Below are 26616 nucleotides of genomic sequence, written 5' to 3'. Positions count from 1 at the left end.
GATCCCAGTTGTAGAATAAGGAATGAGGCCTCTGAGCTTTATAGGCTGCAATACCCTGTGTCACAATCTTCTGTACATAAAACTTCAGGTGTTTTGGATCATTGTTTAGTTGTCTTGGACATGCTGAGCTTTAGGGCTTTGTTGATATGAATATTGTGTTTTATCCAGAAGAGTCTCGTCCAGCTTTACCATAAGGAGCTTGTCATTAATGCTTAATTCCTTTATTAATTTACATTGATTGAAGTCTGTCAGGTACAAGTTGTTGACTGGTAGCAGAGATACATGAAAAGACATTTTTTGTTCCCCAAGTCCAAGTTACCACAGAGGTGGGAAGTAAATTTAAGAAAATTCTTTTCACTTTCTGAAACAAAATTCTGTCAGGGAGGTGAAGAAGCAAATAGGAAAAAAAAAAGCAGTTTTCAGATTGTTAATTTACGTTCTTGTACATCTTTCTCCTCAGGTTTCCTGGTATTGTTCTTAAAGGCAAGAAATACAAACCACTCTTTGAATATTTTATTCAGGTAAGATGAACCAGTTTGGTGTTTGATACAGGGTATAAAGACAAAAATAAAATCCATTCTGAGTGTTCCTTGTTTATATTATAAAAAGATCTTAGGTTCTAGTAACAAACTCCAGGTTGGATTAAAATACCTTAAAATCCTAGTGAAAGTTTGGAAAACAGTGTTGACTTTTTTCTCTAATTTTTTTCCTTTAAATATACTCAGGGTAAACACTGGATGATAGATAAGAAGTTTGATTTCAGATTGCAGAGAAACTTCAATACATATTAACAAATATTCTCTCATTTTGTCATGTGGTGAGTGTTGTCTACATCCTAAGTCCAGAAGCTTTGTCTTACCAAGGTAGTGACTGACTTTGGATAACAATCACCAGATGTCTCATGTTTCCCACTTAAGAGTTAAAAAGCCTTTGCTAAAAACCTACTAATGTATCAGATTTATCTGGATGCAGCTTTTAGGCAGTGCATTAGGTCTGACATCATAGATAAGAGAATATAGCAATAGGAGAGTGCATAGAGAGTTTTACTATTTTTTTTTAATGTGATTAAAAACTGATTACATTTTTCAAGGAGGAGAGGTATAGCACTGCTGGCCAGGCAGCTGTGAACTCCTGTAAGGGATTTGGTCATTTGTGACACTTTGTTCTAAAAGATGTGCAGGAGTCAGCAAGGGTGGGAAAGAAAACCTCTGTAGGGAGCAAGGTCTGATATTTGTAGAGGAAAGTCAAACACAGCTGAATCGGGAAAACTGGGCTGTGCATCTGAGGTTTGGAATGGATAAATTTTGTGACTACTTCTGTATTTGTAAGGAGCAGATGGGGGCATCTACAATTTTTATTTAGAATGGAGATCTTACCTCAAAATATCTCCTTTCAGAACAAGCTAAACCTAGTTTTTTTGTAACATATTTGGTTAATCCATGACTGCGGTAATATTTTTTTTACTATTTTTGTTTTAAGGAATAGTAAATAACCCTTTATTTTTCATTATCTGTATACTGAACACACTGCAAATTGTCATATATTTTCTTAGCAGATTTTTTCTGGATTTTCTCTTCTCTCATTGGTATTTACCATGTTCTTACTCTGGACAAAATAAGACAAAGGTGTGACTATCAAAGCAAACTTCTTTTTTAATTCAGAGGTGTAGGGGATATACAAAACTGCAGGGGAACTTCTGTACCTTTCTTGATTGTGTCCTTAGGTTCAGGAGTGTATTGATTTGCAGTGTGTTAAGCACAGAACTGTGTGAAGATCTGTGGCTGGAAGAGTAATTGACTTGGAGGCCTTCTGGAGAGGAGTGAGATCTAATCACACTTGACACTCTTTAAATGAAGTAGACAGGTGTTGGGGCTATGGGAAGTCAAGTCATGTTAGGGATGTCACATTTTACTGTGTCACTGATTTTTGATGCAGTTCTTTCCTCTTTTGTGTGGTTCGTGGCTCTGCCAGGTTCTGAACAACTGTTTTGCTCTCTGTGTGTAAATATATATCTATATAAACCCATATTTTGTGTTACAGTGCAAAGAACAAGGTGCCTTTACTGTGCTAGTGGATGGTTATGTGAAGGAGGAGGAAGGCACAGGAGTTGTCCATCAGGCTCCTTATTTTGGTGCTGTAAGTGTGAACGACACATCTGTAATGTTCATTTTGGCCAGCACATGTTACTTGGCTTTCCAGCTCCTTGGCACTCTCTCAGTGTGATTGATAAACAGTCTTCCCATTTGCTGCTTAAAAATGTGAGAATATCATGTAGCTTTGTATTCTCATGAGCTCTACCACTCAGTGCCTGTGATAGACTGGAGATGTTTTGTGTCCCTCACATTGGTTTGTGTTGTGGTGTGTGAGCTGAACTCACCACTGTATTTTTTGTGTGTCATTGATCTCAACTTTTCTCAGAGTCTGAAGTTAGAGCTTTGAGAAGGGCTCATCTGTGGCATTGGCAGTGAAAACTGGCTTTGCTAAGTGATAATTTTGGTTGGGAGCAGCAGTTCTGCTCAGCACATTGCCCCTCTTCAGTGTTTCAATTTCATTACTCACTGGGCTTTTAGAGAATGAGAAAATGCTTTCACTGCTTTTGTCCTGAGACTTTATCCCTTGGTGTGAAAGGATTTTGTTGCACTCCCTTTTTTCTGTCTTTATTGTCCCTTCCCTCAGTCTGTTCTTTTTTAAGGCTAAGAGGAATAATTTGTCATGGATTTAATAATTTCAGTTTTTAGACACTTGAATTACATGCACTAGTTTTGTCTCATTGTCCTTTTTGTAGAGTGTCCTGTCTTCAGCCATTATCCAAAGATGCCCTCAAAAAACTTGCAGTGCCTAGCAATTAGCAATCCCTGGACCATGAGCTCTGTCATAATTTCCAGAGTAACTTGGCATTAGCAACAGGCCTTTTTGTATTCATGTGAAATAGCCCATCCTCTTCTGTCCTTTTTTCCCTGCATTTTTCTGAAGGGTACATCCATTGTGGTGGTGTTTCCCTTGTCAGGATGATCATTGATATGAAAAGATGTTCCAGCTTAATATAGCTCTGAATAAAGAAAATTAGAGTGAGGTTTGTTAGCAGTTAATAAAGAAAATGGTGGTGGCTGGTCAAGTGTCCTCAGGAAGATAAATCCTGTCACACTTTTGCTCCTCAAACTCTCCCCTGGAGCCGAATCTTGGATGTTGCAAAGGGGTGACAGTTGGTTTAGAGTCAGGAGCTCTTGCTGTGGGAGATGGAGGGAAGGAAAGGAAGAGGCTCCAGCAGGAAAGGAGCCCTGGAAGTGGCTTTCCCTGGGCTGCTCTAGGAGTGGTTTGTGTATTTGCACAGTCCAGTTAAACTTGTTGGAAACAGCTTGTTAGAAAAGTTGATTGGCCTCTTAGAGCAAGGATTATATGCTCTCTTTTATTTGATTTTCTCTTTAATAAGCCCACTGAGTTTTTTAAACACAGAGGAAAAAAATATTTTTCTCTCTCTCTCCTGGGAAATCAGCAATTACTTGTAAAGCATTTTTTAAGGAAAAAATCTGAGAATAACAGTTAAATGCTTCACAAAGAAAAATATTACATAAAACATTATGTGAGGAAAAAGTGCACAGACATCACAAATAAAACCTTGCAGTCATCAGCTGAGGAGAGGTTTGAGTAGATAACTTTTGGTACAGGGGCCTGAGTCAATGGGCTGCGCTGCCTTCAGAAGGAAAGTGCATAGTGTATGTTGCATTTAATGCTGCTGCCTTCTTTTTGGGCTGCATGCAATTCAGTTTTGACAGCCCCCAGATTATTTCTGTTCCGAAAAGCTCACAGAGATCCTGGTGTATGTTCAGGCTTTCATTATTATACAGTAGCTCTGTGTACAGTACTGTTGGTATTGCATGTGGGCCTTTAGACGGGCTTAGATGAAAGAAGGGAGATGGTTCATGGTGGCAGACAGGATTATCTTCCTGGTTAATCAGCTCCTCTGCACCTTCCTGTTGAGTTGAAGGTGAATAGAAAAGGAATAATTGGACCAGGACATTCAGAGGAGAAGAAGCAGAGAACAGTCCTTCCGAACAAGCCTTGAGTCTTTGTTCCTTCCCATCAACATGAGTCCCTTTGATAAATAAAGTTGGAAAGTCAGGATTTTATTTCTTTCTTTAATTACTGATACATGTTCTGTATTGCTGATACCTCAGCAATGTATCCTTCTCCAAAAAAAATGAAAATAAAAATTCACCTTCATTTAGTTCCAGATGTAGTTTCATTGTCTTGTGTGATGCCTTTGCCAAATACAAGGTGCCACAGCATATCAGAGCACTCTATTATTTCAGTTCAAAAGACATCAAAATTAAAGCTCATAGAACAAGACAAACCTCTATTAAAAACACTGTAAACTCATTGTGCCTCCAGGTTAACATGACACTAAAATTCAGCTGCTCAGTCATTTCATCGTATGTAGATGTACCTGCAGTCAATTTAAAAAGCTTTAGTAACACTTGAATTTGCATACAAATTTTTAATCTGCTATACTTCTAGTGCCTGCTCAGACTGTGACACACAAGTTTCATAGATCTGTTACTGATGCACTTTTTTTTCAGTACATGACACTTTTGGCAAAAGTGATGTTGGTTTTTGCTATGAGGTGCTGAAGGTAAACATTTGACTTCATGTTTCTGTTGTTATGTTAAAATTTCACATTAAAAAGCTTTTGATTTCTCACAAATGAGCTGTTTAACAGTTACTACTTATTAATTTTGTATATTACAACTTCTGTGTGTAATCTTTTGAGGGATTTTGAGGTACAAGAGTGGACACTGTAACTCCTAACCTGGAAAAAACTGATGTTGGTCTTAGCTTTTATTTAAGCTTAGCACTTGTGGATTCTTTGTATCTGTCTGAATATATTCTTGCCTCCTGGTTACTGAAGGAAATCTTCATTAAATCAAATGGCAGCTCATTCTGTAGAGCTTCCCTTCATGTTCCAGTTGTTCAAAAGCAAGGAGTGACTGCAGAAAGGCAGAGCAGCAGAGCTCTTCGTGTACCCTTGGCTGCAGCAGTTCTCAAGTGGAGCTGAAGCACCTCTTGGGCAAGGGACTGCCGGGGCCAAGGCTTGTTGTGCTGCCTTAGCAGGGCTGTGAGTGTGCCAGGCTTTACAGTCTGTGCTGGCTGCTGCTTCAAAGCCTTTAACAGCTCACTGCCAAATCAGGGCTGACAGCTCTGTCATCTGGTCCGTGCTTTAAACCCCACAGCTCCCAGTCCCTCAGCAGTAACAGCTGAGGAAAGGCCAATAGAGAAGGGGCTCATCTCAGCCACATCCTGACTGCAAGAGCTGGGTGACCCAGTGCAGGGTGAAGAATTGTGTGATGCTTTCTGCAGCTGCTGGGCAGGGGAAGAGGCTGTGCTCTGCTGGGAGTACTGGAGCTACAGGGATTTGTTGTTTCTATGTGTAAAGATTTGGTCCATGAAGCAGCCAGCTTCCCTGTCTGTGGATGAGTTTCATCCTTGTAAAATACAGCACGTCTGGCTTGGGGGAGCTGGGAACCACAGGGATAGTGGGGACAGCTGAAGGGACAGGATGAGGCCACAAAGGACATGGAAGTGCTGCCCTGGCACTGCAGAGCTGGCTCAGCTGTGCTGGTTAGGGCTGGGGAAGGAGGATTCAGGGAGCTGTGGAGCAGTAACCTGTGAAATGTGTATTTATTTACACACTGGCTCTGGTGGGATGTCCTTGGCCAGGCTGAGAGGGTGCTTTAGATGCAGCTCCTGTGAAACAGCTGCTGTCTATCCTGTAAGGCATTGCTGTAACTGTGACTTCAGACTTCAAGGTAAAATCTGAACTTTTCTATCCATCTACTAATTTTGTTTTAATCTTTTCTCTGATGCCATTATTGTTCAGTCATGTTCAGGAAAGTCTGAAGCAACTCTTTTGGGTTTTTTTTCTTTTTTTTTTTTTTTTCCCTCCTTCTCTTACTGCTAGAGGAAATTAAAAATTTAAGTGAAGTCTCGCCAGGAAAAACAAAACCTATGATGTTGTCCATGTGTAGTTCTTAGTCAGTAGCATTGCCCATGGGCCAAAAAAGATTGAGAAATACAGATTTAAAGGCTTTGGATCATTAAGACATTCAGAAAATGGGACTGCTTATGTGAAATGCCAGAACTGGATTGATTAAAACAATCTCCTTTCTGAAAAATGCTGTGGGGCCTGGAGAGCTGGGCAGATCCAGGCTCTGGCTGGGACAGGAGCAGGATAGAGTGGTTGACAATTCTCTTACCATGCAGTGGTTGCCTGAAGCTGTTCACTGCATGACTGTGTGTGTATACTCAGACACATAAAATAATGTGTGTGTGTATGCTTTGATGTGCACAGAAAAACATGCACATATCCCCTATACTAGGTAAGTGTCTGAAGAAATCATAATTTTCTGCCTTAATAAAACTACAATACTATAAAACAGGACTTTCTCATAAGTATTTGGGATTAGTGAAGGCTGAGTATTTTGCTATTCTTGTCCAGTCATCACATTTTCTGTTTAATATTTAATTTCTGATTGAAGGGATGGATATTTTTCCCAGTACTTTGTATTCTTACAGTTTGGTGCATGTCTCTTTTTCAGGATGATTACAGAGTCTGCATGGATTTTAATGTCATTAAGAAGGACTCTGTGCCTGTGTGTCCTGTTGATGCATCAGGCTGTTTCACAGCAGAAGTGGCTGACTTTGTTGGGCAGTATGTGAAGGTTAGTGGGCCTAGAGACAGTAGATTACTACTTTATTCAAGATACATTTTATATATGGTAGAAGCTTTCTTTTCTTTCCCTGTGTGGGCTTGTTTTCAATGTGTGACTGGTATCTGGATAAATTAAAATGTGTTTTAATGTTTGCAACAAGGTTGGAATTGTTTATTCAGGAGCTGAGAAAAAAGTTGAAATGCAAGTAATGTTGTGTATCTGTAGTGAGAGGGCAGCTGAGTATCTTGTTAGCAGCTACTCCAGAGAGACTCTCACTCTGTGCCTTTTCCTGACACAAATGTCATGTTCAGAGTGTCCGGGCACATGTGCAGGGCATCCCTCACCTCTGGATGACTCTGAATTCCCAGGTGCCATCATTAAGTTTCTCCCAACCAGTTAATGTAATGTGACCCACTGGAAGGGAGAAATCCAGTCATTTCCTCCACTTGTGGGCTGTGTTGCAGAATTTACTTGCCAGTAAATGCAAGAGAATCCCTGGAAAATGAACCCACAGGAATTCCATGTTGCTGCAGATACAACTCCCTAGCAGGGAGTGCCTCATGAATTCTATGTCCTGAGAAAAGAAATTGCTTTTAGCCCTGCTGCTACAGTTTAATGTTCCTGTAAACAAATGCAACATAAGATTTTAAAGTATTTTCAATTAAATTGAGGATTCAGTCAGCTGTCTTTCCTTCCTGCTTTATGCATTAAGGCAAATAAGATGACACTGGGGGCTCCATGTTTAGCTTCTTGCTGGTGGAAATCTGAATTTAAGGCTCTTGGAAAATTTTCTTAGGATAGTGAATTTTTCACTCCTAGATATTTGTATATTTTTTCCTTAATGTTGTATTGACAGTTTTATGTTCAGTAGATTGTCTTAAATGATCAATATACAGCTTTCACTTCCAGCTCAGCATGTAAATCCCAGTTAGTTAATGAGGTATTGTGATATATGCTTCAAATTCTGAAATTAGTCACTTTGGAAGAATGTGGTATCAGGAAGTTTAAATATTAAGTAAAAAGCATGGTGTGATTTCCTGCCACAAAACTAGAACACTCAATCATTAGGATATTAAATCATGTGGTTTCTGGCTTATATTGGTGCTTCAGAAAATTTGAATTTTACACAAAATTGTGTATATGTGGAAAGAGAGTTAAGTGTAAAAAAAGGACAGATCCTTTAATTTATAAATTTTAATTTATCCACCTAGCAGAGACAAATTGGAGACACTAAATAAACAGGGCTTGGAGAGCAATTAACTTTGCAAATTTAGTGTATTACAGTGCCCCTGCAGGAAATGTATAAACTGGATAGAAACTTTCTGTGTGTGTGTGAGTGTAAATGCTGGGTTATGCATAGGTGGTGGGGTTTTTTTGTTTTTGGTTTTTTTGTTTGTTTGTTTGGGGGTTTTTTGTGGGTTTTTTTTGTTGTTGTTTGTTTTTTTGGTTTTTTGGTTTTTTTTTTTTTTTTTAGAGTATCTGAGACAAATCCTGTAGTAGCTTATAGAGTGAAGTATGTATAAATGTGTATTCCAAGGAAAATATGTGTTTTTAGGATGCAGATAAGCACATCATCAGATGGCTGAAGGAGAAGGGCCGGCTGATCCACAGCACCACCTTCCAGCACAGCTACCCCTTCTGCTGGAGGTAAGCACATACCTGTACCTGCCTCTGAGCTGAGGTTTCTAACAGAGAAGTTCTTCAGCTTTCTCCCATATGTTCCGCCTCCCTTACTTAATTTTCCTAACAAAACTGGAAGGAACCCAAACCGAGATTATCAATTTAGGAGAGCTTCAGTTTTTGGTTTAGTCCTCAAGGAATTTTTCTTTTTTTTTCACCATAAAACTGATGAATTTAGGTGTAGTGCTGAAATGTAGTTTCTATTTATAATTTTAAATGTGTGTTTTTGTAGTTTGTGTTGCTCATTTCTTGGTGTAGAACTCCTAACTAACCACCTCTTGTAAAAAAATGGTTATTTTTTAAGCAGCTGAGTGATGGGAAAGGATTTTTTGGTACATACTTTGATACAATTCAAAGGGTATAACACAGAAGGTCTTTAGATGTTTATGTTAAAGATTTGTATGTATTGAGTAAAATGTCTAAATACAGTTCTTTTAAACCTTGTAAGATGACTTTTTTCTTTGAAAGAAGTGTGTGGAAGCCTCCCTAGGTGGCTGTCTCTGGGGAAGTCTCCATATGGAATTCTCCATGGGCCTTCATTATCAGTGAAAAGACAAAGTTTGGTTCTGAGGAATACAGACTAGACAGCTTTAATCTAGAAATGAGGCTTGTTTTTATTAGTGTGCTCCCTGGTTTGAAATTTCCACAATTGCTGTTGTAAAAAGTCACCAAACAATATAAAATTAAAAAAAAAATCTTCACTAATCTTTTAGTAGAGTATTAAATTCTTATTATGAGCACAGACACACTTAAAATATCTAATTTAATTTTCTGAAATGGCTTGAAGATTTTAAGTCCTATCTGATGTATACAGCACCTGTACTGAAATAACTGATAAAAGCTCATCTCTTTCTGGCTCTGACTCTGCCAGGTGAAGTGTTCTAGCAGGGTACATTTATCTTTAATTTATAGCAAAAATAACCTTTGCTTGCTCTTGAATAGCAGAATTGCTTTGTTTCTAGCAGCTGCCTAGAGGAAGAAGGGGAATTACTTTTCAAGTGCTACATCCTTTATGATTTGGGACAGTTTTTGAAAAATGTCAGCCCTAAAATCAAGCAACGCTTGTGTTTTTCTTGTGTAGCAGCTCAAATATCCAGTCCTGGCCTTCTGAGAGCAGGGATGTAGAAGTGCTGATTTTGTAGAAGATCCTTAATCCTGCCACTCTGTTGACATTTTTGTTGATTGATGATAAGTTTCAGGCAGCACCTAGCAGCAAATTATCCGGTGGGAAGAACTGAACAATGGATTCTACTTGAAAAGCTCATTTCACTGCCATCACAAATCAAACCATAATTGGAATATGCTAAAAGTAGAAGAGGAGTTCTTAACTTTGAATGTAGTTATAGTTACTTTGATTAATGTAAGAAAACTTTAAAATCAGACTTTTCTTAATGTACTACAGCTTTTCCCTGAAACCAAGCAGTTGTTGCATCCTTGGGATGTTGAGAAATTTGCCTTCTTTTTTTTTGCATATCATGAAATCAGGGTCCTACTCTGTAGTAATTTTCTGACAAAACTAAAACTTTTTAAAATACGAAAAACACAACAGCTTGGTAAGGACACAGTAGATAGTTTTCAATTAGAATTTGTATGTATTGGATCTGCTGAAAATGGAGGGTATTGGTCAAAGCTGTGTGAGATCTTGGGAGCCAGTGTGGCGTGGGCAGCAGTTCAGCAGCTGTTGGATGTGACAGCTGGAGTGTCCCTCACAGCTCCTGCTTGCCATTCCTTGGGAACAATGCTGGGAAACTCTTCCACTGGCAGATGTGGAGCTTTGACTTTTCCAAGCCAGTGAAGGCAAAGCCAAGAAGCATCTTTAGAACAGGCTCTGTTGATCATTTGGTTCCTAAATTACAAGAAAACTAAACAAGGTAACAATTAATGGGATTTGATTCTTCTGATGTGTTTCTAAAGGATCTGTCTGTAAGGGGAACGAAACTTTGGGACAGAGAGGAATGGTTAGGCAGGAGCTTTGTAAGCATCAGACTTTAAGTTCTGTCTGGGTGGTTTTCCCCTTGTGTTGATGGAAAACAAAACCCAACAACAGGCATTTCTCACTTGATTCTACAGTAAAATCCAGCTGAATCTGGATTCCTCAACCTTCTCACCAATCGAGGGGCAGAAATGTGGGAGGTGTCACTGCTTGGGTTAGATGCGTTTTGTTCTCTGCAGTCTCCTGCTGAGTCACTGCTTGTAGTACAGCCAGAAGAAAAATATTCAGGGAGTATTGCCCAAATATTCCCTGAAAATTTGCCCTCTCTCCTTTCTTGTTGGCTTCATGTAGGAGGAGCAGAGCTCTGTGGGTTCTGGGAGTGGTTATCAGGTGTTATAACCTCAGTGTTGGGTGGAGAGCCTGGGAAATGGTTTCCCTGCTTGGACTTTGTCATGGATCCTCCCTGCCTGAAGCCACTTGGTGCCCTGGATCTGTCTGCAGCTAGCCCCACCTGCTGTTCTCTCCTCCCTGAGCTGGGGTGCACAATTGTCCCAACCTTCCTTTCCAACATGTTAAGATCACGTGAGAAATTTTTAATACCAATTTTTTGTTCTCTGTGTTTCTAGTTTATTCAAGATCTTGTGATGGCAATTCATCATTTTTTCAGCATGTCTGAAACAAGATACTCAGTGAAATCAAAACACCTTGTAGTTAGGGGAATGCTTTCTTTTTTACTGGGATCTTGTTGCTGTGTGAACTGAACTGTTCCCTGTTTTAGTTGTTAGGACTTAAATTTGCGTAGCAAACCATCAGTAGGATTGCATTTAATAGCTAGGACACAACTACATGATTATTACTACTTTGAGATGTCATCATTTCCTTTCAGGTTATAGATACTTTAACACTCAAGTGTTAAAGGGGAGGCATTGAGGCATGGAGGTTATAGTTAAAATGAAATGTCTTCTGAAATACAGTGTTAAAAGAAACACTGTTTCTTTTTTTTTTTTTTTTTCAGTTTTCTGTGTTTTTTATTATTGGGCTTTGTGCACTGTGAGTTCAGCTTTTAAGGTCTGAGCAACATTTGCTGTGGGTTTTCTTTCTTTTGTGGGTCAGGCAGGTGCACCTTTAGCAAGGCTGGCACAGTAGCAATTTTAATTTGCCTTATAATCTGAAGCAGTTGGTGGATTTCAAATGGGATCTTGCTGTGGATATAAGTAAAATGAATTAAACTTTGGCTGTTTGTAGTGCTGACTGCACATGAGAAATAACAGTAGTTTCTCAGGATCTTTGGTGGATTTTTGTGTATTGCCAAGTTCTGAACCGAAGTGACTTAAACAGAAGTAATATTCTAAGAAACATTTTGTGGGGTGGCTTGATGCTAAAGGAGAATGAGATTGTTGTCTCAGTGTTGTTTCATCCTCTGTACCCGTAGACAGATCCTATGCCCTAGGGTTCTCCTCCCTCTTTGTAATGGAATAATAGGATGGATGTGAAAGATCAGAAATGTCTGAGCTCCTAATGGTGGCCTGTGCCCGCTGTTGAATCCCAGGTTCCTTTAGAAGGATGTGCTGCCTGAACAGTTATTCAAGACTTTAAACAGTTATTATGGAATGGATAAATCGGAGACTGGGTTGGGACACTGCAGCCAGATGCTTGGAGATACTGATTTTACCAAGTAATTTAGGAAATTGCTCAATCTGTGCTCTGACCAATCATGTTTCCATTTCTAAGCAATCCCACGTTGTGAAACTGTTCTCCTCCTGTATGAATTTTCATTTATTGCTTATTGAAGTAAGGAATATGTTAAGATATATTTAAAACTTCTTTTATATGCTTGTCTGGATTTCTTGCTTTCCCTCTGCTCCTGCAACGGAACTTCTGGTTAACCCTGGGTGCTGTTACTTCTCTAAGATTTGTGATTATTATTTTAAATGCGAACAGTAAAAACAAAGCATAATGTTCCTTAGCTTTTCAGACTCATATACACATTAAAAATTATGCAGAATGAGCTCATATGGAAGACTGAAATATGACTCATTTTAATAGTTACTGGAGTTCATAATGTTGTACTATGTAGGAGCACAAATTTCAAATTCAAGTATCATTTGAACATTCTCATGATTGCTCTTGCTTTACAAATTCCTTGAATTACTGGGTTTGAAGGCTGTAAAATTTTTTTCCAGGACTGGATTTCAAAATAGTAGCTCACATAAGTGTAACAGTTGATGTAATTTAACAAACCAAACAGACCCCAACCTTTAACTGTGGTAGTATTTCAGCAGCAGTGAGCTCAGTCTGTGGAAAGGGGGCTGTCATATTCAAAAATAAAGATCACTTTATAAATAATGTAGCATTTAAAAATGGTTTTGTTTGTTTTATTCTCTTCCCTGCACAGGTCAGACACTCCACTGATCTACAAAGCTGTGCCCAGCTGGTTTGTCAGGGTGGAGCACATGGTGGAGAAGCTGCTGGAGAATAATGCCCAGTGCTACTGGTAATGTCTCCTGCAGAAGTCTGTTTTATTCCTTTCCCTGGAGTTGGGGGTGTAGGGAATGTGTGCTGGAACTCCCCAGAGCTGTTCCACTGTTCCTATGCTCACTCCGCTTCATATTTCCACTCTTTTTCAGCCAGTGCTACTGGGACCAGTTCTGAACAGTGGTTTATCTCGGTTTTATCAAGGTTGAATATTTCCTAGTAATTCACAGGGAAATACACTACAGGATCATTAAAAGTGCCCTCCGATCATATTATGCAAACCTAAAAAATTCAGCAAGAGAGAAACTCCAGAGGAGAATTGTCTTGCAGCAGCAAGGATGTGCTCCCCAGAAGGCTCCACCTGAGACAGTAATAGAGGCAGCTTAGTGCTGTGTATATGTTGTTCCAAATTAAACTAATTTTTAGACAGCTTGTGGGTTTTTTCCATCTAATTATTAAAGATAAGATTGATTACTTCAACATAGGTGCATTTGAAGAAAAAATCCACACCCACTCTCTCCTGAAACACCCACGAAGAGCTCAGCCCAGCTGCCCTAATTGTTGTAGGTAAACTCAGGTTTAAAGAAAAAAAAATTCCATTAATGGCAAAAATGAAATCTTTGCATTATATAGGGAGTGTGAAAAATACTTGTGTGAAATTTGTGTAGACAATAGCAGATGAATGAGCTTTAGATAACAACTTAAATGCATTATTAAGTGCAGTAAAAGGGAACTGTTGGGACTGGTGGCCTTTTAAGGAGTCAGTCCTGGGTTTGTGGTGTGTTAATAACAAAAGGACCTTATCTTCTGGCACTTTCATAAGCTGCATTTTTATTTGCCTTCCTCTCATCAATCACTTGTGCCTGGGAGGCTGAGACCTCCCAGTGAGTGAGGAAAACTTGGAGATTTACAACCTCATTCAGTGTTTCCATGTGAAGGCTGCAGGGAGAGCTGGGATTTTTCCTCTCCCACCACAGCTGCCTCTTGTAAAGAAGGTGACTCAACCTTCAGTGAGCAATTCCAGCTTGTGCTGCTATTTTTTCATGGATGGTAGCTGGCAGTTAAATTCTCCATGAGCAGCTTTTGCCCCAATGCTCAGGGGGTATAGGTACTGTAAATCCTGGGATCTGTGGGAAGTCAGTGATCCAGAACAAGAGCCTGCCCAGAAGTGTGTGCTTTGCCAAGTAGCACATGCCCAGTCTGCCTGTCAGGAGAGTTTAGAGATTACTTAGTGTTGTTTTCTGTTTTCTGAAGCAGAACATACTGTGATCCTCCTTTGGGGCAAAAATAAGCTGGAGAGGGGGTGAAAGTGTTTGTTCTTTGCTTTAATTAGCTTCCTCAAGATGCTTTCACTGTTGGGATGACAGTAGACCTGCATACTTAATTTTTCACATGAACAGAAGAAAAAAATGTAAAGGTCCTGTTAAGGAAGTGCTTGAATGGGTGGGTTTTGCTTTTCCAGATGCAGAGCTTCAGCTAAGTGACCTCCATTCATCCAGGAGACACTAATTAGTAAGAATTAGTGATCAGTTTGAACCCTGCCTCATGCACATTATTTGGGTTTTCAGTGGCATTTTTTGTAAGTGCTGAGTAATGGGGATACAAGTGGAAGCAAATTTTGGAGCTGCTCTTGCAAAGTTTGGGTGAGAAGAGCAGGCAGTGACATCATTTGGGAATTTTCAAAATGCTTGGAATTACTGGAACCATTTGTCCTTTAGGCAATTCCTGAGTCTAAACAGAATTCCATAATTGAACTTAAAACTGATTTCTCTTAAAGCCACGTGGTCATAGGGTTTGTGGGAAGCTTTTTTGTTGGGTATATAGCTACAAGTAGAGAGGTATGATCACAGAATTATTAATAAATATGTGTTTCCAGTATGACATTTCATAGTTATTTGAATATTGGGTAATCTTGAAGTTAGCTTTTAAGATCGAGCTTTTAGAAAGAATAAGGGAGTGTTTTTGAGGTTTTCTTCCTGTGTTCTCCATTGATGGCAGTTTTGTTTGGGCTGTAGCTTCTAAAGTTGGCATTGAGACTGCTGACCTTCTGCAGTATTAATTTATTTAAATTTTGGGAACTCCATCCTTCCCAAAACCTACATTTTCTGCTTTTGGAGAGATTTGATCTCTGAAAGTGTCACAGGAATAATATGTAGCTTTTTAAAAATTTATTTTTGGACTCTCTGGGGCTTCAACATGCCCTGAAAATGAGAAAATTTGGGATAAATGCTTTTCAGACTATATTAACCTTTACAAAATGGGTTTGACTGCATTGCTTTTTTTATTCTTATAAATGACTGATAGCTATTTTGTCCCTTAAGAATAGCTGCCCTCTTGATAGATACCCTTTCTGATGAAATAGATTAAACATACTTGGACAAACTTTGCAACCTGATTGCATTTCTGATTAGTTTTTTAGTGAATTACCCAACTTACAAGGCCACAGTCATTCAAAATTTATTAAACCCAGCAACTCTATATTCATTTTTCAAAATGAATTTAACTATCACTTCCAATAATGGTTACATGAGTAATGTGCCAGCATTTTTGTAAAACCAGAAGCCAAAAAACCCTCTCTGCTCTGTCACGTGCTTATTTCAGTCAGACTGGGAATTAACTTGTGTTGGATGTTGACAAAAATGCACAGTTGGAACAGTATGTAGGGGGCTGCCTTTAGCCTTTAATTGAAGTTCCCTTACTGAATGTTCTTTACTGTGTAATTGAGATTGTTTAAAAGAAAATTTAAATTAAAAGGGTTATCTTCTGTTTGGCATTCAGGCACCCACTACTGCTGTATTTGAGATGAAGAGGGGCAGATTTGGCTGCCATAAAATCCAGGCTTGTCAGATTTTGGCTTTCTGTTATTTTGATGAGTAGAGTTGGATGCAGCACTAAGGTGCTGTCTGGATTTCAGCCTTAATTTTTGTCACCATCGTTTTCTCTGATGGTTTGTTGAAAGAGCATTTATTATGTACCACAGACTAAACCAGGCAACTTTAGGTTATAATTGCAATATACGACTAATTCCTGTCATCAGTGTTCAAAGTTGGTGTAAATTCAAGATTTATAAGTTACTGTAAGCAATAAATTCATAGAGTTTATAATGGATGAGCTACAATAGTTTGGAATTCTCTTCTGGCAGTGGATATCATATTTCTGTTCTTGCAGACTGATAGAAAAGACTCAGTAGTTTGTATTTAGGTATAAGCTTTGAACTTTTTTTTTTCTTTTTTTTAAACCTCCCTCACTTGCTGTTCTCCTTCAATAACTCCTGAAATGTTCACCTGTAGCTCTTTCCAAGTTTCTAATGTTAAAGACATTGTGCAGTTCTGACATTGTTTGCCTAAGATGTGCAGCACTTGGAGTAGTGGAAAAATGAGCACCAGTAGAAAGAAAGCAGTGATGGGAGACAGGGACTTCAAAGAAACCAAACCTTTTGTTCTATCATCTTCTCACCATTGAAGAATTCAGGTGGTGTAATAAAGAGCTTGATGTATGGTTGAAGATATTATTTTCCTGCCTTCCATCACTTAAGCTGTTTGTTCTCACTGGAAATGCCACCTACAACACATTTCTGTGAGTGAAGTTAAAATGTGAGTTTTGCACGCACTCCCTGCAGCTTCTGTGTCAGTTGAGCTCATCAAACTTTGGAGAAGCTTTTGATCCTGGTCGTTTTAATCTGTGACCACAAAACTGTCTCCCACCTGTGGAAAGGTGAGATGTGATAAGGAGTGATGCCTGTTTGTGCAGGGGATGGGCTGTGGAGCCCATCCACAATAGAAAGCAAATGTTTATTTTACTGAACTTGTCGTTTCTGCTCAGATGAGGAATCTGAATCTGTAGCACAGCAACAGAATTGTAAATCATAACAGAATTGTAGAGCAGTAGAAGAAAATCAGTGAGTCCCATTTTCTTTTGCTGTTTGTTTATTTTTAGAAAGTTTCACAAGACATTTTCTCTCTTAGTTTGTTAATATTAATACATTTCATCTGAACAGTTTTAAATGCATGGTGTGTGGAGAGTTTTTTTTTTTATTTTTTCTTTTCTTTAGTATCACCATGCAGTTGTAACTCTTCTTTTTGAGTCATCAGTCACACTTTTCTTGCTGGGGAATCATGAATACAAATGAGAACCTCCCTCTAGTAGCAATTGTAATGTGTACAGCAACGTGGAGTCACTAGATGGCAACATTTCCCGAGGAAAAAAATCCAAATTAGTGGCATTGCCTACAGCAGGAGGTGGAAAAAATTGCTGCAGGGTTAGCATTGTGTTTGTCTAATTTAGAGAAGGTTTTATTACTGTCTGTTATCAGACATAGTTGAGGATTAAAAGTGAGTTTGGAGACTTGTTCACTGGATTTTGATGGCTTGTGTTCTGTGCTGTAATTTACTGTTTCCTCTCTGAGCCCCTTGTGCAGAGATTGCTGATGATTCCATGAATGCAGAGGTACCTTTTAGTCCCACTTATTTTTAAGCTTATTTTTTGCTTCAAGGAAAAGCTTATGAAATAAACCCCCAAAGTGCCAGTTCCCTAAAGGAACTCCAGCACGATTTCCTTGGGCAGCTGATAGATCTGTGACATGAGCAGCATGTTGAATGTCTGCCATTGTCACAGGAATGCAAATGTATTGATGTATGTGGATTGAAATGGATCCTGAGTGCTGATGCCCTACAAAAGTACTTTGTGCCAGTAAATGTTAGAATATTCCCAAGGAAACTGCAGAGAGAAGAAAAGTGGAAGCTTCCCTTTTCCCTGGCTTTGGACTGCAGGGATTGTTGATAAGATCAGGAATTTTAGCAGCAATTAGCAGGGTGCCTGGGTGGTGGAAGGGAGATGGAGTAGGGTTTTTAGTGGGATGTGTGCCAGGATGGGAGGTCAGGAGCACGGTGATGGGGATGCTCTGCAGCATTGCAGTCACACCACAACGTGGGGGTTGCCATGGGAACCAGGAGAAAAGAGGGAAGAGAAACATTGAAAGATCAAAATGATTGAAAGCACAGTTCATTTAGCTCCTGGGAGCTGCACCATAAGCAGAAAATGCAGCAGTGGAGGTAGCCCAGCCTCGTGTGGGGTATGTGGGGTTGCACCATTCCAGCAGCTCTCCCAGGCTCAGGAGCAGAGGCTGCTGCAGTGGGAGTTCTGCCTGGCACACACACTGACCTCTCCTCCCTTCCCCTCTCCTCCCTCCTGCCTCCCCCCATGTTTAATTAGGTCCATGATATAGATTGGTGCTAATTAAAGTGTCAGAAGGGCATGAATAGTTGCTTATTTTATCTCCTTGAATTAAAAAAACATTAAAAATCAATTTGAGGGCATGTTGAAGGAGGCTTGTTATTAGAGTAAATTAACATAATGGAATTTAAACCTTTGTCTTCTAAGGGTTGGTTAATGTTTAAAAAGAAAGCCAAATTCTACACCTAAAATAATCTCCCCAGTTGGTATGCTAGGAATTTAAATAAATCTGTACATATATATTTAGATGACATAGAATAGCTTCTTCATCACCTTTGGTGTTGCTGATAGAACTCCTCTATCTTCTGAAAGAGTAACTTTCTCTTTTCCAGACTTAAAACTGATTCATGATCTCAGGTAGCATTGGAAAAGTTACCAGCTTGCCAAAGGACAGGACAGATTTGGGACCATCCTCTCAGATCCAAAGCTGTATTAGAGTTCTTAATCTGCTTTTAGGTCCTCTAATTCCCACTACTTAAGGTAGTATTTTGTTTATCAACTTTGTAATCTTAACTCCTTTAATTAGGAGTTATGAAGTAAATCTTACCCAAGACATGAAGATGCTGTAGTTTTGCAGAGAGTATAATGAATAAAATTAGCTGGTGAGAAGAATGATGAAGAGTGAGAAAGTATTACTATCTTGATGTAGTATCTGGAACAGCTTTTAATCTTGAGCTGATGATAAAACACAAGGCTTGTGCAGGGGCAGTGTTTTATTTTGGCAGTGCTGTTTGTGTTTACAGAAGAGAAGGATAGTGCTGCTTTGAGACAGTTCCTGCATCCCATGTCTGGGGCATGGTGAGCCTGCACAGAGCACATCTGAGCTCTTAGATGGAATAAGGAGCTGAGTTCAGTATTTGCAATTGTGTTATGAGCACAAGAAATATGCCTCAAAATATATCTACAGAAAAGGACCAGATGTCTTCATCCTTTTTGTAAGTTTCCTTCTGGATTATGTCATAATTTAGAATATTTTTTATTTGCATCCTGTACATTTTTCCTCTGGAGACCAGACTCGGAAAGCAAATTTATTTATTTTAACTGATGCTGTTCTTTGAGTGTTTATTGGTGCTGACAGCCCACTGGCTCATGGTAGCTTGCTGTCAGCAGATGCAGGCCGGCTCTGGGATTGAAGGTGGTCAATAATTGCTGTTTTCAAATCCATGCTCCCATTGCTTGTGTGCCTTGGGTGCTGAGTGGTGCATAGACTGGGAAGTTAAAGAAGATGGTTCCTGTTGTAATAAGTTAATAAATGCTGCTAAAAGACTGGGTTTTGCTTTGCTCTTCATGGATTTTTTTGGCTTGTCAAATGCAATTTTTATTTTAGACACTAGAAAAATGAGTAGCTACCAAGAAAGGATGTGGGAGTTGACTGTGCAGAGGACTTAGCAGTGCATGAATTAAGCAAAACCCCACAACTGCTTCAAAAACAGGAACAAACAGTCAAAAACAGACATGGAAATTTGCAGCAAATGAAGAATTTTCATTATCTCTAACTTGTATGATAGAGTTTTGATGTTGGGAAAGTAAGACAGGTATGAGCATTCAAACAGGTTAGAACTGATGTACTTTGATTCAAAATCTTCCTAATTTATGATTTGGCAAAACAATGTTTATTCCTTTGTGTTGGGGAGTTCAGTTCCCTGAACTTTCCAACTTCTGCAGGGTCTGCATCCTGAAGTTTATTTAGTGCCCTGTCCTGCGTGCCAAGAGGAGAAATTGCAATTGTCCCACACTATTCCACACCCATGAATCAAGAGCTCCCTGACCTGCTGAGGCAGCAGTCTCCTTAACCTTGCTAAATGTCAGAGAAAGAAGTATGAAATCCTATCTGTGTCATTTTGCAGAGAAATTTGAAGGTCAGTCAAATTGAAGGCCAGTTGGGAAATGTAAAAATCTGCTTCTCACAGCTCAATTTGAGGAGCTGCAAGCATGATGGCTTTGGGAGAGATGTGGCTGCTTCAATTTTTCACTTGCAGCCTCATGGATCTGTTGGGTGCCGGGGCTTGATTTTGTCTGAGATGTGAAGGTGTCCAGAGCTGGTCCAGGGGGCTCTGAATAGGCAGAACTGGGCACCTTCTGCTCACACCCAACTGCAAACTCAGTGGTCACCAGCAGGAGCCTGAGATTTGTGCTTTCAGGCTGAACCGGGGTTTGTGATGGATGGTGGGGTTAAACATGAAAAAATATGTGCATTGGCATATGGGAGAGGGCTTTTCATTTATCTTCCAGATGCTTTGTGTAGATGGAAGAGTAAAACATGCTTCCCCAACTTAATACATGCCTGTGGTAAGATGGTGTCTTATGAAAATTTAACAGGAGAAATATACCAAAAAAATATTGAAGAGTTAGATTAAAAGAAACTGAAAAACTCTATAAGAACACTAGCCTGGAACTGGTGTAAATAAAGATCATATGTTAGTAACAACATCATTGAGAATGCTCTTTTTCCCAGCCTAATTGAATATTTACGTAGAAGGTGCCTCTGATTTTTTTTCCCCTTGTGATTTGTAGGATAGTGTTAAACTGAGATATCTGGAGCTAAATCTAGTAACAGTAAAAGAAATGGGCTCCAGGCTTGAAGTGCTGTGCCTGGCATGGCTGTTCCTGCTGCAGATCCCTCTTCCAGCTTGATCCCAGCTGGAGGCTGTGTCTGCCCTTGGCCACCACCCATGTGCAGCATCTCTGCAGTGCCAAAACCCAACTACTTGAAGTAACAGTTCCTTTGAGTGATGGGCTCAGAATGTGAGATACAGGCTTTTTTAAATTGATTTGATGGCTGTGCCAGTGTCATCCCTGCGTTGCACCTCTAAAGAGCCATAGATCATTGTTGCAAATGTGGTTCATATGAGATGGTTTGTGTTTTATGTTTCACTGAAAACTGGCAGCAGGGTCAGACAATTTTACTAGAAGACGTAAATTATATGCTTTCATACCTCAGAGAAAGAGATTATACCACATACATTTTTGTGGTTAATGTCCACTTTGGGGATAAAATTAATTTTTCATGCGTGATTTGAAGAGGCAGAGTTGAAACTCTAAGCATTTTAATGTCATTGGGGGATTGTCTCAGCCTCTAGCTATGTTAAATGGGACTAATAATTTCAGCTAATCAGTGTCTAACAACTTCTGAAAAATGGAAACTAGTTTAGGAGTGATGTAAAGAGAAGTTTTCCACATTAGTGGAATGCTGGGCAAATGCTAATGAACTTTGTACAGTTTCCACTTGTGTTTGGAGAGAGGGTCTCCTAAGGTCAGCGCAGAAAGTTAATAGTAATGAGTCCCACGCTGAACCAATTTGGGAAAGCCTGTATACATTTCTAGATTTCAAAGCACGGCCGCAGATGTCATGTGAAACATGAGTCACTGAGTTTGTTTAAAATTTTTTTATATTAGATTTTTGTTCGAGAAGTGCTAGAGAAGACAACTTTGCAGCTGAAAGGAACTTCAGAAATAGCAAGGGAAGCTGTGGAACTTCAGGCTGATATTAAGTGAAGCTTTTAAGGGTAGTTTTTATCCACTTGAAACAACATTGACATCAAGAAGACTTTAGATCTCCACATAGCTTCATCGTGGGTAAAACTTATAAAAGAGAGCGGCTTTTATTTTCATTAAGAGTTTGGGGTTTTTTTTGTTCACACTTATTTCATAAGTCTCCTGCTGCTGGGCCAAATCCTACCTAAATGTGTCATGTGAATCTAGTCTTTAAATTTTTCCTCTAAACGTTATTCTTGGGACTGATCTGTGATTAAAAATCTTCTCCAGAAAGAAGTACTTGACAAGACAACCAAGAGCTTCAGAAATAAAGGTTGAAGAGACCTTGTGTTGCTTTGTAGTTTGGCTTTCCTCTTTGGAAACTGTGGCTCTCCTAATCCAGCTCAGACATTGGGAAGGGCCTTTCTAGTTAAGACTGGAAAAACAAACCCAGCAGAACCTGCCATGGATTGATCAAAGCTCAGTTCTAGAGCTACCTTATTGTAGTGAGCTTCTCATTCATAGCTTTCTGTCTTAAGGTTGCTCTTTCTGTGAGTTTCATTTGAATTTGTTCTTTTTAAATGCACCTTTAGACATGAAGGGAGCATATTGTTGGCCATGAAACCCATTGCCTTCTTTCATCTGCACATAATCATTGGATAAATACTTAATTGTTTGTTTACATCCTGGGAGAAAATTGTTCTCATGGTTCCAATCAAACCACCAGGCCACTTAGCCAGGAACCTCGAAGGGCATGGGGTTCTGGCATTAACCTTTGAGCTCCAAGACACTTTCTTACAATGAAAATTTGTCTTTAACATCCCTCAGTGCCCATTAGGGCTCAAGATGAGGTTTTAGCAGGCGTTGATAGGGTTGGAGGGGCGTGTTTTGTTTCTTAATAGTTAATTCAAAGTGAGATGATAAATAGCTTGGAAAGGATTTTTTGTATGATCTATCAACCTGAGTAATGTGCATGTATCTGGATGCCCATGCATAATCCAAGGTGCCTTTTAATGCTGTTGCTCCAGGCTTTCAGTCTTGGGAATTTCAGCCAACCCCAAAATCAGTGGCTGTTCTGTTTTCTGTATGTCATTTAAGCAGTAGTGTTGTGATCACCGTTAGCCATAATCCTTCACTGTTGGACTGTCCTGAGGACTTTAGCCATTGTTTCATCCCTAATGAATCCATTTTATGTTGCACATGTTTTTCTGAGTTACTTTATAGTAAAATAAATATAGTGTTTTTCACTTCTGCAGCTTACCTGGAGATGATTAGAAGGCAGGGTTGTGATTTTTGGCAGCAACTCCATAGGCCTTGCCACAGCCAGTAACACAAATGTGCTCCAAGTCAATCAGTGCTGAAATGAACTTCTTTGGTGGATAAAATCAAATATAAACAATTCTTACCAGCTTTCTTCTAAGTGGAACATTGTGGTACAGTAATGCTTTTGGGTTTTTTGGCACAGGGTTCCAGATTTCGTGGGGGAGAAGCGCTTTGGGAACTGGCTGAAGGATGCCCGAGACTGGGCCATCTCTCGGAACCGCTACTGGGGCACCCCCATCCCTCTGTGGGTCAGCGAGGATTTGGAAGAGGTGAGTGAGGAAAAGGAAGGGCTCCGGCTGGCAGGAACCCTGCCTGTACATATTGGTTACTTATTTTGGTGTATCTTTGGCCACTGCAGCCTGAAGTCCTGTTTACATGTTTTAACAGCATATCTGTATAACGCATCTATACGTGTATAATAGGTGATAGATCTGTGCCTGTTTATGGGTGCATTTGTGTCTCTGTACAGGTTTTCTTTGCTTGAGAACTGCAAGCAATTTTTCTTGCTTTTTACATTAGAATTAATCTTGTCTTTCCCAGAAGAATTTGCAATGATGGCAGATTTAAAGGAATTAATAAATGCAGTGAGAAAATGGCAAGGAGGGGATTTTTTTTTTTTTTTGGTAACTCCTTTAAGTCTGCTTTTAAATTCTGGTGGTTGGTTACTTCAAGCCAAATAAATTGCTGAAGGCATAAAAGCAAGTCCACCACAGCAACACAGTGAAGAAGTATTTGTAGTGCCACAAATGTGAATATAGCAGACTGTAAGAGTACAAATCTAGTGGAATGATGAAAATGTACAATGGTGGTGCTAGGAATGAGCTTTGTCAAGTTGTAAGGTGCCCTGCATTGGTAGAATAATGCAAAGGGCATGAGTGAACACTTGACAAAATTTTTGATGGTTTTGATAAGCCTTCCTCATGCTGAAAGTAGGAAATGGTAATCAGTGTCAGGATGTCCAAGGAAGGTAAATACTGATGGCAGCATCCCCGGCCTTTATTTTTCTCTCAGTCTTGATTTGAAAAACTTTTCATTTTAGATCTGAAAGACCTCGAGTAGGAAAACACCTGCTAGAGATGTGTTTTATGATCTTGAACTTGCCATTGCTTAGATGTGCACCCTAAAGCATTTTTTATTTTCTCTTCACTGGGAATCTTGGTAGGCAGGGAGGTATTGGGAGAGGGAGGGAGCTACTCCTGCAATTAGGTTTTAAATAGCTAAGAAAGCCTTGGAATTTAGATTCTATTTGTTCTGTGAGTATGTTTGTAAATTACTGACAAACCAAGTGCTTCTGTCTCTCATGTTAAAGTTTAGTTTGAAGACAATTTATACACACCTTCTTCGCATTCATCCAACATTTCTGAGTCCCTTGTTTGATATAACAGATTTTTTTAGGTAATAAAAAGGCTTTCAGTGTTGTGCCTGGGTATTTCATTCTGCAGCTGGAAAAGATTGTGTAAAGGTTTCATTATTTCCACTCCTTGCCTCTAATAATATTTCATTTTCTGTCCAGTCTCCCCATATCTGTATTCCTGTGTGTACCGATTTTTTTGCTTTTCTAGGTTTGATTTGTTAGTTTTTAATAACAAAATGACGTCTTACTTGGAAGATTGACCTTTTCTTTGAAAGGAGCTGCAAATATTCCTAAGGGCTCAGCGTTCTGAATAATGACAGAAATACCAACAGGTCTATTATTTCTATCCATAGATGTTAGACATTTCTGTTTGCTCCAGAGTTGGAATATTGTGCTTTAATAGCTGAATACAGCTTCCGAATTGAGCTAAATTTCAAGTTAGGGTTTTTTTTTTTAATATTCACTCTTTTTGTTTGTGTGAGATGTAGCTTGAAAAACAAATAGTGCTGGAACTGATGTGACTTAAAGCCTAGGTGACATCTGCTCTCCCAGTAATGATACTCCCTCAGAATTGCCTGACTCCAGTGTTACTGGAGGCTGGTGCCATGTGGGATTGCAGAGCAGCCTCTTCATGTCTTGCTCTCAGAAGAACACTTTGTTGCACGCAATTATGCTTTGCATATTAAATCCTGGAGAAGTAATAACAATTCCTTATTTAATATACAGTGAGGTGAATTAATTGGTATTAAAGTGAATTTTATTACAGATCAATAACTGGTTTTGCACAGTTTTATTTTAGTTTTCTTTTAGCATAATTATCAGGTAGAGACACATAATGGAAGTTAAATTTTGAAGCTTGTGTTTATTGCCACATTTTTGCAGACAGTATATCATTTTAAGCTTTCAAATTCCAACATTTTCCTCAGTGGAGGAACACATCTCATTTGGATTAGATAATAAAATTTTTTAACATAACACCCAAGTTGGTAAAGCAGATATGGGCTCATTTTATAGGGCTTGCATACAAATGATAGTGTTCACTATTGATTGGAAGTTCCCTGATTATTTCCTGGATTGTCACTCAGGGTAACCTTGCCCTAGGCTGAGTGCCCCCAGTCTTGCCCAGCAGAATGAGAGGGCTCTGGCTCTGCTCTCCTCAGGCTGAGGGAACCTCTCCAGATCCATTTCTGGGCTGCTTTGAGGCTGCATTAAGGCTCCTTCTGACTGATTGGAGCAGTCATTTCTTCTCCTATTTAATATTTATGAGATGCTTTCTGGAGATCCCAGACCATTTTGCTGACACTCTGCGGGCTTCTTCCTTTCTGTGGACGCTCCTTACTTCTCAGTTGTGGTACTGAACAGAGCTGCGATGGCAAAACCACAAAAACAAACATTATTATTCAGCAGGGACTGCAGGGCTGTGCCACAGGAACATGGGCACATCCATGATTGCTGCTGGATGGCTTCATGCTCCTATTGCCATGGGTAATCCTGGATTAATGTTGGTTTTGCTAGCAGGGGTTAACCTTGACCTCTGGTTTCACATTAGGTCTTGGAGGTGGGGACCCAGCCTGTGCACTGCAGTTTGTGCTGCTGTGAAGTGTTGGTAGAGCTGGTTTTGTAGCTGATGTGAACCATAAAATGGAAGAGGAGCAAACGCCTGGTAGGTAGAGGGCCCAGGCTGTTGGAGCAGCTCCTGAAGGGATGTGTCCAGAACAGCAGCTGTTACTGGATACCATCAGCCTGTGTGTGCTCCTTGCAGAAACCAGTGAGAGTGGGCTAATGAGGAATGGAATTTGATTAGCATCTGTTTGTTGCATTCTCCTCTTGCCTTTCAGTATCTAATGAGCTCCCCTTGGGACAGAGGAGCTCCTTCCTTCTGCCTTGGACAGAGGCAGTCTTACTCAGGGGGGAAGATCTGTGTTCCTCTAGGGGTTGGTGGATTTTTCATGTCAGCTTGGGTTTTCTTCTTCCATGAGTGATTTCTGGCTGCAGTTCTGCATCAATATTCAGAATTTTGCTTCAGCATTGAAATACTTGTTCAAAAAGCACCAAATAATGAGCAGCTTTTCTCCCAGAGCTTAGTGTGAAAGTATGTTCAAATACAAAGGTTATTGAAGGTGAAGTAATTGATGTATCCAGGGACATTTTTTACCCATTTCTCTATTAATACCTTTTTCTCCTGCAGCAGTGCTGAACTAAGCACCTGCTGCTGCTCACTTGAGCCTGTGTGTTTACTTTTGGGGCCACATGAATGAAGAACAGATCTAGGTTAAAAATAGTTTGTTGATGAAGATGTATTTTTACCTGGATCAATCCCCTGGTGTAGTTTGTGTGCATTCTGGAGGCTGTTGTACCTGGCTGCTGGAATCACTTTCCTGCCTCACTTCCTACAGAAAAAAAACCCAAACAGATAAGCAATGAAAACATTACATTTT

The 26616-nt window shown here is 39.6% G+C and overlaps 1 protein-coding gene across 1 annotated transcript in view; it reads left to right on the top strand.

Annotated features, from left to right (window-relative positions):
- IARS1 (isoleucyl-tRNA synthetase 1) overlaps positions 1-26616 on the top strand; it is a 96225-nt gene that overhangs the window by 26120 nt on the left and 43489 nt on the right. The window contains exons 10-15 of the mRNA XM_062500417.1: positions 461-521; positions 2041-2136; positions 6594-6716; positions 8263-8354; positions 12716-12814; positions 22967-23093. Of these exons, the coding sequence (XP_062356401.1) occupies positions 461-521; positions 2041-2136; positions 6594-6716; positions 8263-8354; positions 12716-12814; positions 22967-23093 (598 nt within the window). The remainder of the gene's footprint in view (positions 1-460; positions 522-2040; positions 2137-6593; positions 6717-8262; positions 8355-12715; positions 12815-22966; positions 23094-26616) is intronic.

This window comes from Cinclus cinclus, chromosome 12 (assembly GCF_963662255.1).
Source record: "Cinclus cinclus chromosome 12, bCinCin1.1, whole genome shotgun sequence".
NCBI lineage: Eukaryota > Metazoa > Chordata > Aves > Passeriformes > Cinclidae > Cinclus > Cinclus cinclus.
The sequence above is the reverse complement of the archived record's forward strand: the minus strand, read 5'-3'. Positions and strand labels throughout refer to the sequence as shown.